Source organism: Belonocnema kinseyi, chromosome 2 (assembly GCF_010883055.1).
Source record: "Belonocnema kinseyi isolate 2016_QV_RU_SX_M_011 chromosome 2, B_treatae_v1, whole genome shotgun sequence".
Classification (NCBI taxonomy): Eukaryota; Metazoa; Arthropoda; class Insecta; order Hymenoptera; family Cynipidae; genus Belonocnema; species Belonocnema kinseyi.
The window spans coordinates 45213168-45227069 of record NC_046658.1 but is presented as its reverse complement, the minus strand read 5'-3'; the positions used below and the strand labels follow the sequence as shown (position 1 = coordinate 45227069).

The 13902-nt window shown below is 30.2% G+C and overlaps 1 protein-coding gene across 12 annotated transcripts in view; it reads left to right on the top strand.

The window, feature by feature from the left end:
• LOC117167243 (actin-binding LIM protein 2) overlaps positions 1-13902 on the top strand; it is a 65243-nt gene that overhangs the window by 4540 nt on the left and 46801 nt on the right. For 11 of the 12 annotated variants that reach the window (XM_033352042.1, XM_033352041.1, XM_033352037.1 and 8 more), the window contains exons 1-2: positions 4605-4653; positions 5290-5460. The exons of the other annotated variant lie outside the window; for it this stretch is intronic. In XM_033352042.1, coding sequence (XP_033207933.1) covers positions 5355-5460 — 106 coding nt within the window. In that variant the 5' untranslated portion in view covers positions 4605-4653; positions 5290-5354. Of the gene's footprint in view, positions 1-4604; positions 4654-5289; positions 5461-13902 lie in introns of those variants that run through there. 12 annotated transcript variants of the gene reach the window in all.

The window sequence follows — 13902 nt, the reverse complement described above, 5'->3', positions numbered from 1 at the left end:
ATCAACCGGCGCGTAGCATGCTATAATAAATAGTCTTCTGATTCCTACTTTCATTCTAGCCCACAGCAGTCTGGAAGACACGAAGCCATGGTCTCCGAGATGTTGCTTTGTTCTTTCATTCAAAATGAGACCTACTCCTTGTTTACCATGTGATTCACAGTCTACTCCTGACCATATTTCGAATCCGCCTTTCAGCACGCCGTTTTTTATGTCTTTAGTTTCGCATCCCTTTTTCTTTGTTTCGGGCAGCTACAAGAAAATTGGAAAAATGAGAAGACATCTCATCCTTAGGAAAATACTATTAGATTAAAACTGAAATTAATGTATATTTAAAATAAATCAACTAAAAAAATAGTAATATATTTGGCCTGTTTTTGATACAAATTTACATGTAAAATGATCGAAAGGACGTTAAAAGGAACATCTTTGACTATGAGACAAATTTGAAACATTTTAAATGGCGACCCGTTTTTGAACAAATCAACTTTTATTGCAAAAAATGTTATGGATTGAAATCTTCATTCATTAAAATAATTTTTTTTTTAATTTCTAACAATTGAAAATATATCTGATTTAAAAATATCGTAACTCTGATTATCTTCTTGTACCTGTCTCCAGTCCGTAAAACTGAATGCTTTAATGGCAGAAATGATTTTAAAAATCATTGAGCATTATTTAAATTTACAATATTTCTTGTAAAAATATAGTTTCTTCTTTTCAACATGTAAAAATTAATGTTTAATCTATACCCTATTTTCCTCTTTTTTCTGAAATTGACCAAGTATCTTCATCCTGGCTCATCATCAACCTCCCAATATCATCTTCGAGAAGCAGGTGGTGTCATACTTGTGGTCGGAAAAATCTGAAACCAAATAATTGAACTTAAATAAATTATTATTATTTGTTTCAATCTCTTCGCAAATGTATTTTCAAAGTTATGTTTAAATCATTATTAACAAACGATGAATGGTTCGCATCTGCAATTGTCAACACGACAAACTTACGTAATTTAAGAGAAGTGACATCGAATGCTTTATTCAACTGCAAGGCGGATAAGATTAAATGGACTTCCAACTGATTATGTCGGAAATTAAATTCAACCAATTCGTTAATTTGTTATTATTAAATACTTCCAGCATATTTCTTATATTAACTCTGTAATTTGATTATAAGCAATCATTTACAGATGTTTTTCCCCCCTAAAAAAGTGTCAATTTAGTTTTCACAAATCCTGTATGTAAATTTCTTGACACATTATGAATTGAAGAAATGGTTATTTCGCGATTCAGTGAATTGAAGTATATACCATAAGTGGGCTGTAAGTTAAATTCTTTTCTGTCGTATTTAATTTAAGTTCTTACACATATGGGCTGTTAAGTTTCATAGTGGAATCAAGGCCAGTCTGGCATACACCTTCGTTATCAATCCTGCAAACACGTGCTAACATTCCATGATAAACCCCCATTACAGATTTCGTAGTTTAGTTCCGATTGATCGTATCATTTTTGCTTTTTCATCTGTGATTCTTGACTCCAGATATACATTAACGAATGTGTAAAGAAAGCGAAACAATTTTGCAAATAAAAAAGAAGCTTATCTATTTTTAAGATAGCGTGAGCGTGCCGTCATACCAAATCGCTTATATCATTATTAAATTATTAACATCACGCTTAATCCTACAAAGAGTATACCAAATCAAATAAATGAAAGATATTCAATACCTGCCGACATAAATATGATTCAAACAATAAAAAAATTGAAATAAATATGTTTCAGAAGAAAATTAAGATCGGTAATGAATGTTTCAAGTATCTTGTGATAAAATAATTTAAATATAAATTAGAAAATAATATGAAACGATGGAATTATTATTTGTAGAGGGAGTGCATCAGATCATTAGAACAGGTTGTAGCAATTGGAGCAAAAATATTAAAACAAGATCGGTTTCAGTGTCAGGCAACGGGGAATGTATATCGTTTATTTATTGAGCAACCTAATAAATAAATACAAAAGAGAGAAGTACAATTTTTATTAGTCGCAATCTTGATCTCACTGATTTTTATCTGTCTTAGAAAATAGTAATTGATTGAGAAAAGCTTGACGAACCGAGCAAATCAATTAGTTTATGCTTGAAAGTGGGCTAATTCAAAACGTACAACTTTTTATATTTTTATTTTGCTTTATCTGTTTGTATTTCTACCCATCACCACTCAAAACTAAAAGAGTAATTAAGATATATTGAAATTGGGTCCATCAAGTTATTACAGATTCGTAAATCTTAAAGAATCTAACTAATATTTCTGTGTTTATTATTTAGCTTCAAATTTAGTTTTGATAAACATCAATTTTCATCAATTATTTCGTTTTTTAGTTTTCATGCCAAAAAAGAGATGCCTGAAAAAAATAGTTTTTCTATGATTTTAAAAATCAAATTAACACTAAAAAGGCCCAGTTTTTTTGAGGTACACATAAAATATCGTTCACCAAAACGATTCGGTCTGTGTCAGAACGAATAGAAGCAATGAGTCAAAATGACATACCACGGTAGTCCTGGGGTAAACATTACTGAGGATGTAATTTTTAACCATAAACATTATTTTTGATGAATATTTTTCAAAATTTACCTACAAAATTGTTTATAACAATTTTTTTGCAACTAACATTTTTTCTTCATATCGCTTCTTACCCATTTTTGAAAAGAGGTTCAATATTACTAGTTGATGAAAAGTTCTCTACACTTTCTAATTTTGAAAGTAAATTTTTCTATGGCTGAAATCGTTCAAAGTATAAAAAATCATTGTTGAAAAAATAACTTTATTTGAAGATTATTCACTTATTTTGATTATAAAGCAAAGTAAAGTTGTAAGGCATGTTTTCCCTAAGAAATAAGTTATGATTTATTAAAATTTAACCATTTTTTAAAAATTGAGAAAAAGCCAGAGTAAAAAAATCAAATTACAAAAACTATTTTTCCAGAGAATAATTATTTCAAGAAAATATTTATTTCTGTCAAATTTGAAACTTGATACTAATATACTATTTCAAGCCTTTGAAAATAATTACAGTTAATATGAAGTTGATTTTTGACTACTTGCAATTATACTATTTTACATTCCTAAAACTTTATTGGAGATGTGCTATGTTTGAAATTAAAATGATAAATTATTAATTTTGTTATCTTAAATAATGAAAATAATTTCATTTTGTATCAGAATAGTTCAAATTCGTTTAAATCAGTAAAAATCTCTGTGATTAAAAAATAAATGTATTTTTTTGCGGATAAATCTTTCTACTTTCGTTTGTGCAAAAATCTAATTCTTTTATTTTTAATTTAATTTTATATGATATTTTACATGCAGTGATTAATAGCAAATTTGTACACCTTTTTTGGATACAGAATTTTTGTCTTCATCTTTTTTTATCTTGTATGTTTGACCGCAAAACTGAAATTTGTATTTTTCATTATTTTTTTAGCCCATCAAAATTAGAATTTTCGATTTTTCATGAAAATTCAAAAAGTTCAAATGAAAATCTTGTAGGGTGTTAAAAAAAATCGTTATTTTTCTCTTGACTTTTTTCACATCGTGCGTTGTTTGTCTTAAAATGTTCATTTTCGTTTGTTTTTGTAAATTTTGTAAATGCTATAACTGTGTTAATTTGTTCTTTATCAAAAAAAGTCATAAGGATCAATTGTTAGGCTTTTTATGTACTACGAATAGCCGTACATAGAATTTTTAAATCTTTAAAAAAAGTGGTCTCGAAAATTTTGACATTCTCTAACTTTTTGAATTTTCATTCAAAATGGCTGACTAACAAACTGACCTTCAGTTTAGGAACTTGAATATCATGCCAAAAGCCAATCCAATCGGTTAATTCTTTCGAAAGTTATCGTGCTAATACTAAAAATCTACAGATACATGTCAGGCGCATGCGCGAAAAAGTATTTTCCGGGTTCAGAAGATCTTAAAACGTGGACATTTTACAAAAACGGGAGAGGGGGCGCAAATTTTACACAAATCTAATACCTTCTCTGATGAGAATGTAAAGTTGCAATTGAAAAAACGTCTGAATCGGATAAAAATGGAGACCTGTAAACTTATTTATTTGCAAAAATAAAATTCTGAAGCACTGTGCGGTGAACCGAAATTCGATATTTTCTACCCCTCTCAAATTTCTAACTTTAGATTTTCCTATATATTTAATTCACCCTGGATTTATTGAGTCCAGAAATTTCTTAATATTCTGTTCATTAATTTTATTTGCATCTCCGAAAAATTAATATTTAATAAAGAAATATATCCTATTATTTAAAATAACCAATTACTAAAATTGGAGATATAATTTAGTTTTAATTGTCCGAAAGTAACAACTTTCATTTTCTAAACTCTAATTGGCATGGTTTTGTTTAGTATTTAAAAACGAATGGGAAAATAAATTAAATACCCTATTCTCATGCAAAGACGGATCACTATCCCTAGCAGTTTATTCCTGGAAACGTCATTTCGAACCAGTGACATCATACAACCGTTCGTGAAATATGGAGTGGGGGTGTATGTACAGTGTCATGCATCCACCTTACTTTTCTTGCCAGTTGTGGTTCGCATTTCAACTGATGAGGATCGTCGTGTTTCTTCTCTCATGATCCTCTCTCTCGTAAATCTCCTTAATTAAAGATTAATCAATGTCATGTTCTGCAATTAATACTTTAACATTGCTGAATATTGAATAATATAAGTTTCTAAGTGCGATAGTCCCACTAGAAACCTATTTTTGTTCTGAATTAGCTTTTGTTAATTTAAATTTCAAATATACAGAAGGAGCATTATTTTTCAAGTGTACCCGCCCAAAAAATTTATTTTTGGAGTAAAATTTCTATCATTTGGATAAACCTTTACTGGTGGGGAGGGGGCGAAAGTTTTGGGTTTTATGCGGATATCATCTAATTCGGCAATTTTTAACTCTTCTAATGGTGATAAATAAATTGTTATCCAGTTAAGTTTCGATAGCGTTTTTCATGCTCTTTCCATTTATAGAATAAGACATAGGATACTTTTTTGAAGTTTTGTTTTTCCCAGAAAGAAAGTTTGGGTCTGTTGCTTTATGAACCTTGAGATTAAAAAAAAAAGTGCAATGATAACACTTTGTCCTAAGATCGAAGCACTTAGATTATTCGAATGAGTGCATTTGAGATATAACGCTCCAGGCCTAATGTTTGTAACGTTATATAATTTTTTTAAGATAGCTTTTAGTTGTTTGACTAATCATTTAGTATTTTTTCATAATACATAGTGAAAAAGTGTGCTTTATGATCCCGGCGTGAAAAGCTCCGCAATTTAAAAGTCTGTGAAATCATAATGAAGCCGAAAAAGAACGAAAGCCTAATAATGAGTGAAAGAAACGGGGTCAGGAACGAAATCAGTCCTGAGGCACATCTTAAACAACCGAAGCAATTGAAGAAGGGTGAGGGTCGACATTTTAATTAGATGATATTCGATAAAACTGGTTTTAAATGATGAATCAGAAATAGCGATACCCGAAAGTCAACGGAGAAATTGGATTGTATGAATAGAAGGAAATGAACATACATAATTTGCTTATAAATGTCCGTAAATTATGCTAAAAATATATTTCATTCTGATCAATATTTTAAATCTGAATAATCGTTTCATCACTCAATTAGGTCATCCTTTTATTTAAATTATGGAAGTGTCTACAGGCGCTTAAAAATGCGGCTTTTTTACCGAAATTTCGGTAAAAATAGCCTCATTTCCAGCTCCCCCTATCTGTACCGAAAATACCCGGCTATGCGTACCGAAATTTCGGTACACGCAACCACGGCCTTAAATAATATCGATGTTTCTATGCAAAGATAATCTATCAGATTTGTTATTATCTAATATATAAGAACTTGACAAGGTGATATTATTTAAATAAAATAAGAATAAATTGCAGAAAAATAATTTTTCGAAGTAATTCTGAAAAAGAATATTCTTGACGTGTCAATTATTCTGGCGAGTGCCAAAGATAAGGTGACAGTCGTACGAGTATAAGTACTACGCGATAAGAGCCGGCCGCAAAAAACTTCGATTACCTGCACAAGCCATTGAGGTTTCTAATGTTACTTTAGGTTTAGTAACGTCTATTTTCAATTCCTTCAACTACAAGTCAGGATTAATTCAACCACTAACAATTAACCTAGACTGCATGTCTTTTTTACTCAGCTAATAGCTTCCCTGCTATTCAAAATAGCTGACGATAAAAATTAAAGTGAAAATTAACACTTGTAGATTTCACTACTTGTAATGAGAACGTGAACCGAGACTTGCGTCACTGCTCCTGAAGGCAGGCGTATGCAAATTTGGAATCATATATTTTTTTACTGTCACTTGTATGAAAACAGTTTTTAATATTAGACGAGAGTTTTTTACAGTTAAAAATTCATTTTCCTCAAGAAGTTTCAACGAAAATGTGTAAATTTTATTTAAAATTTAAATGGCGGGCTGTTTATGACTGAATATATTATATTGACAATGTATATCTTTCTTTGTACAGAGAATTTGGAAAAATGTCTGAAATTTCAATTGATATTTAAAGTCGTTAGTTGATTTTTAATTTCAGGATACTCATATTTTGTATATTTCAAAGTAAAAACTGCCAGATATTCAAATTAATTACATGTTCAGCTTTTAATTTATTTTACAATCACTGATTTTATTGAAACTTCATTTCAAATGAATAAATTAAATTTTAAGCCTAGAAAATAGGGGGGTTTGACTCTTTCCATAGATTGGGTGAAATTATTAAAAAGTGCTATTATTCCTTTTTTGGCCGAATAATGTTATTTGTAGAAATTATTTTTTTGGCATAATTTAGCCTATGAAATATACAATAAAAACAAAGGCACACAAAATGTCATTTTTAAGTCTAACTTTTTTCCAAGTTCAAGTTATTTGTACCTACCACTTCAGCAACATTAACGCGGTCCTTTTTAACAATTTTTTATAATTATCGTGTTTTGTAGCAATATAAACATGATACATTTTGAGGGGAGGTGGTAAGGTGGGGTAAGATGGCGAGGCGGTAATATCGTCCGTACACTGCAACTTAATTTAAGGGGAACAGTGTTAACTTTGTCGATAAATCGCTCTAGTGTAATTTAAAGCGGTACAGTTGATTCCGAAGTTAAATTTCCAAACCGTGATATGTGCTCCACATGTTAGAACCTTGATCTAAAAATTCATAATTATAAATACTGAAGTAATGATTATTAAACTTTTTGTTATCTAAAAACTAAATCCATTATGTGAATGTCTATTCCGTAGCATACCGTTTCAAGCAAAGATAATTACGAAATTGTTTATTTGCAATTGTACAATTTATTATTGAACAAAAACATAAATCTGAGGCAAAATGGGGTAGGACAAGATAGGGAGGTATCTTGCATTGTATTTTTATATTCATTTACCAAATACACACTTATGTATTTTAGCATGTTGCATAATTATATAAAAAAGTCAAATAGACCGAGTTGGACGTACAATTAGATGCAGGCTATGGTTCTAAGCGTTTAGACTGCAGTCTGTGGTGCCCCAATGGCTGCTGGTGCTCAAGGCTTTCTACAAACAATATTAGAACGATATCTCGAACGATATGTAAAAAGATGAGTGAAAATCCTTAGTACGAAGTGAACAAACATGATTTTTGAAAGCGGAATCAGATTCGATTCATTGTAGCTAGGTTCCTTTATTGGTCACCATCTTGCCCCACCCTCAGGATAATTATTATAAGATGGGGAGAAATTGACTTTTGGTATCAATATTTTAGAATTTCGATACATTTTCAATTTTTCATGACTGTTTATTAAATGCCCTGAGTAAACCAGTGAAATCTCACTGGATGAAATATTTAGAAGTGTTCCACTGACGATCAGTGAGCTTTCGCTGGTTCACACGGCGGAATTCCATCACTGGCTTAATCAGTGAGGTTATCTGGTTATTTAGTACAGGTAGTCATGTGGTCGTATGTACGCGTTGTCGTTCGTCAGCTGATTAGGTATGACACTTACCATTCATCACTTTTTTCAGAGATGAAGTGACTTCATCTCTGATTTAGTGCTAACTTAGCTATATTATCTTTTAAGAACCATACTTTGCTCTCACAACAATAAGTGATGGCCTCTCCATTTTCAAGCGAGATATTATACATATCCCCTACTTATTCCAACGAGGCCCCAAATATTTATAACACAAACACTAGTACACAATAATTCTAGTTTGCACTGGAGAAATGCAAAGATCCGACCGACGGCACGCGCGTATCAGTAAAATACTGATACAACCAGTGGCAATTTTAGTGGCTCAGTGTAAGAGAGTAATTACGTAAGAAACAAACGAATAAATTTGAGAGATGAAAATCTGATAAAGATCACACTGACATTTATTCTTTTGTCCCTGGCGTAATTAAAGAACGCTCCCTAATTATCTGGTAGATTCCGAAAGGGAACAATTAACCTCACCAAAGTCGAGAAGGATAACTCAAATATCTCAATTAGGTCAAAAGTTATAAATGAGTGAAGAGAAAATGATCTTTTCTTTTTTAATTGCCCAGCTTATTTGAAATGGATTCGGTCTAAATGAAAAACAAAAAACAATTTCCGAACTCCCCTTGAATTAATGTCTTCAATTTTTGAAAAGTATCATCAGCAAACAAATTAAGTCAGGAATTATTTCATCAATTTCTTTAAATTGTATGTTATTAGGGAACGTTTTTTTCTGATTGGCAGCAATTATATGTTTATATAGTTACACCGTACTATACAGTATATCTGAGTCCAAATAAGCAATATCCAATAACGATGTAACGCGTTACGATGAGTTACGCAATAATCCATGCATTAAGTACGACTACCGCTTCCTTGATAGTATCTGATTAACATAAATGCGAGTGGAATCTATTCTTTGAAACAAGCCGAGCCTAAAACTAAAACCTGTTGTGGGATGGATTATGGAGGTGCCTGGGAGAACTATAATTTCATTGTGTGCCTTTCAAGTTAATCTTATTCGCTTTCTCTGAGGCGGGCGAGGCGCCTACGATCCGACTTCAGACGATGCGCTTTTGTACCGTAAAGTTGGAAGCAATTAGTTAAAATTGGTAAACACCTATTAAACAGTCATTACCAGACAATTTACTGACCCGAGATGCAGTGTACAGAGCACACATGGGTCGTCACGTTTGACCCCACTTTGTGACATCCTATTTAACCCACTTTATGAGTCACATTAACATATCGCACGAATACCACTCAGGGCATTCACAAACGCCTACTTAGATATTCTCTGTCTCTTTCTAACATTGCATATTTATCGGCTAGTGATTCTTTCTCACTTCACGATTTCAATTTCAAGATCCTCACACTCTGGAAAGTGAAATTTTCACTCCATTTGGGAAACCGACCACTTTTATTTGTTGATTAACAAATGAATCCAGTTTTAATTAAAAATCACTTAAAATATCACACATTTCATATGTTATTATATAATATAATTTAAACAGTTCTATTTCAACTTATTTTATGCTTAGTTTATTTTTTATTTAAATTCGAAAAAAGACCTATGGCATGCCCTTCTCTGTATTGTGCGATAAAAAGTAAGCCAGGCTTACCTACAGTAATCAAATAATTAATAATTAAAAGCAATTATATATTAAAATAAATAATTCGAATTTTTATTTATTAACACAAATACGTTTTTATTTTTATCTAATTTATTTCATTAAATTCGAAAATAAAATAAATGAGGAAAAACTTCAGTGAATTAAAATTCTACCTAAGTCATGGACTGTTACCTCATTGTCAAAAACGGATCTAAGTATAATAAATAACAAACAAATTCGATAAAATGTCACTAATGAAAGAAGTTGAAAATTTGTTTAATTTGCTGTGCTATTTAAATTTTTATATACAGTTCTGTATTTAATTTTTCGAAAACGCAAACAGGATATGCATCGTGGAAAAGGAATCTCAGTACATTTTTAATTTAATGAGTTTTCAATTCCATTTTTGAGAACGTAAACAATTAAAAATTATAATCGTTTGAATTTTAACATTTTGAATATCACACGATATAAGTTTATCAACTGTAAATATGAATCAATTAATGATTCTTGAATTGAATTGTAGTTTACCGAAAGATATCAATTTTAGTGTGAATATTGCTTGAAGCATTATTTGAATTTAGCAATTTTAGAATTATGTAATATTTTCAGATTATTTCCTTTCCTTTTTGGAAAATGTAATAATGTGAATAGATTGGTCCAGAATCAACCACAAATAAAATCAATAGATTCATAAGTAAGGGTTTTTTTCAATTTCTAATAATTTTCAAATATTGTTTCAGTTTAAAATATTCCATTTTTAATTTAACTTAATTTAAAATCATCAATTATAAATCATATATCTACAATAAACAATTTGAATTTGAAATGTTTCAGATCGACTACAGTGTATGATTAAATTTTCAGAGTGCTAAATTAAAACTTTAAACATTGCAGTTTCAATTGTTTCATTGAAACAAATTTTAATTTAATTTCTAAGTGAAAGTGTTGAATTTTTATGTATGAATAGCATTGAACAATTGTGAATTTACAACGACTTGAAATTAAATTATTTCAACTTGAAAAGATTGATGTGTAAAAAACGTTTAGATCTCACAATTCTAATTTTAATAGAAAGGGAAGATATTTTGGTACTTCATTTTTTTCAAAGTGGAAAAAGAAATTTTTTGTTTCTAATATTGTTATCGGGTTGTAAGGGCGGACATTTTGGTTTAAATTTCTTCTGAATTAGCAGGAGAACATTTTTTAAAATCATTTTTATAGAGTTTGGATTGTTTAGTATTCAGTTTAATTGAAAAAATGTGCAGTTCTTGAATTCGAAGTTTTAAATTTTAATTACCGTGAGAAATTTTCCTAACCAGAAAATGACATTGGAGATAGATATTGAAGAAACATAATTTTATCATTGAAGATTTAATCACGATTTGAGCTTAAAAATCCTCTTACTTTAACAAGTGAAAATCTGGATTTATGATGGGAGCCTAAATGATTTAATTTTCTAATTGAACGTCTAGCTTTAAGGAATTTTCAAGTAATGATTCATGAAGGTTGGTTCAAGTGTATTTGATATGGAGGAAGTCTTAATTTTAAAGAATGCCATGTATGTATATATCTGGCATAGTGGAAATAACCTATTTATTCGTTTTTGCTTTTATTAGGCTCAATTAAAAAAAAATTTCTTTTGACTTATTTCTGAAGCTCGACACTAAATACTTCCATATTTCGAGAAACGAAAAGTTTAAATTCTTTCTGGATAGTATCTGAAAAGTTTAAAAAATTGAAAATTAAAAAGCAACAGAATTTGAATGTTTAACAGAATTCTGCAAGAGCTTTTCAAAAAACCTTGAACATGAAAGAAATTTGGTTTGCAAGGAAACCACAAAAATAATCAATATTATTTACGAACAATTGTTCAACTTTCAGAAAACTTAACACTCGCGTTTATCTTTCGTGTACTCAGCAAAGCCTGTTCTTAATCGCTTTTTGTAACTTTTTTAAAGTACTTTTGATTTTTCGAAATTTGGTCTGATACTACTCTTCTAAGAATATTATTTCAGTTTTTTACTTTTTTACAATGAGGGTTTTAAATTATTTTAAGTCGAAACTTGTAAAAAACAAAGTTCTAAATACTAGATAATTATTTGAAAAATCACCATGTATTCATTGCTAAACATTTTTAACAGGCTACAAATTAGGAATATTTAAATATTTAATTTGTTGCATACGTCTTCGTTTGCAAATGATTTGTTTGTTAAAATAAAAAATACGCAATAAATAATTTTAATTTATCCATATTATTAAATAAAAATTAATTTCAAATGTAAAATGTCTGGTAACTCAATGTCAAATGCATTCATTTTAAGTACATTCTTTCATGTATTTTCTTATCTTCCACAACATATCAACGATTTAAATTAGTGTCTGCCGCTTAAAGCACATTTTTTCTCTGAAATATGTATACAGTCTTACAAAGAAATCACATGTCATTCTTAAATGCAGTACTTTTTTTTTAAATATAAAAACTTCCAAGAATTGTGGATTCATGAATTCTCAACATATGTAAATAGCAACTTAAATAATAGCTATTTATTTTTCTCTACAATCAGGCATTTATCACAAAAAACAGTAAAAGGATCGTTTAAGATAACTCGAACAATTTCTAAAATTGATAAACACAAAATCGATAATTTTATCTCTTATTTTTACAGCAATTTATATTTCCAGCCAGTAGTTTCCACAATTTTATCAAACCGGCGTATAAAACTCTGTGATTGATTTGAATTATTTTTTAATTTACATTACGTCAATGCTGGAGTATTTCAAGGTCTTTATCTCTGCATTTTTTTCGTTTTATGCAGTTTCTCCGTCATTCTACTGTTGGATAATGACATTTCGTGTCCATATTAGCCTTGAAAATGGAACAATTTCCAGTTTTTGTGATTTCGTGGTCAAGTAAACTAGACTAGAAAGATTTATAATTCTCCATTTTAATTATCCCTGCTGGATTTCAAATTCAAGAGACTATTTATTCTGTATTCAACAGCATTTGTTAAAATTATGTTCCCGCGGTTGGTAATGTGACAATCATAAGTTTAGTGTTACCAGATAATATTATGAACAAGATTACATCATATGTCCACTATGTAGCGAACACAAAAATACATACTTGTGGCTACTCTCGCATTATTAACTTTAATAATCTTGCAATAAAGTGTTTCCTATTTTTAAGATTGCTGTTTTGAAAACAGCGGTCAATTAAACATAATGTATTGCCTAGAGAACGTTAATTAAAACTTGAAAAAAATTGGGCAGACTTTTAAGACCTCCAAAAACATCTTTAAGAATTGGCATACAGGAAAATATAAAAACTATGAACATCGGAATTTTTTATAGCACATTTTGCTGATACTCGAGTTGAAGGCTTTTATAACTATTCGATAGTAGTTTCAATTTCGATTTTCATAATTTTGTTTTTTTTGACCCACCTTATTATGAAGCCTTCCAACTTGAAATTATTTATTTTTGAATAGTTAATTTAATATTGTTCCACTTTTTTTTTTAAAGATGTCTTATGTATTCTTGTGAGACAGGTCACAACAATGGAAAATCGTAGTCAAGGCCGCGAACGGAAAGAAACTTCCTACATTAAATCCCACGTGTGTCTCCATCCTAATTTTAAAATGAGTATTATCCAGAACCGAGCCCTTAAGATCAGTTCAAACTGCTCAAACTCGCGTGCTGCTTCATCAAAGTCAAATACCCGAAGTCTGTACTCCTTCATGATGTCACAGAATATTTTTAAACTCCCACATAAGGATTTAGAAGTGATTATGTGTTATTGACTCTGTTTTGGTTTGTCAGCCTTTTTACTGCATATGTATATTTAGTTTAAAGCCACGCATTTAAAATGTCGCACCCATGTACTCACGGTTTAAACTTCAACTAAAGTATCATTAACGCAAATGGGGAATTCGATTTCATATGAGCGCGCTTTCCAAAACTAATGTTTTTCGATTTCCTTCAAACTGCGGTAAATTGTAGTGCTATTAATATCGGACCTTATTGAAAGTGCAAAACCATAACCCACCATATTGCATGGTTCCCGAGATATGTGGGGTGGTAGTTCGTACACTTTCGCCTATAGAAAAAATTGTTATTTAATATTATTGAGTGAAGACGAAAAAAATTTAAATTTTGTAACTAAGGGATTTGAAAGGAAGTTTGACAAGCTTTACGATTTAACTAAGAAAATGAAAATACAAAATAACTGTTAATCTTCGGTCGCTGCAC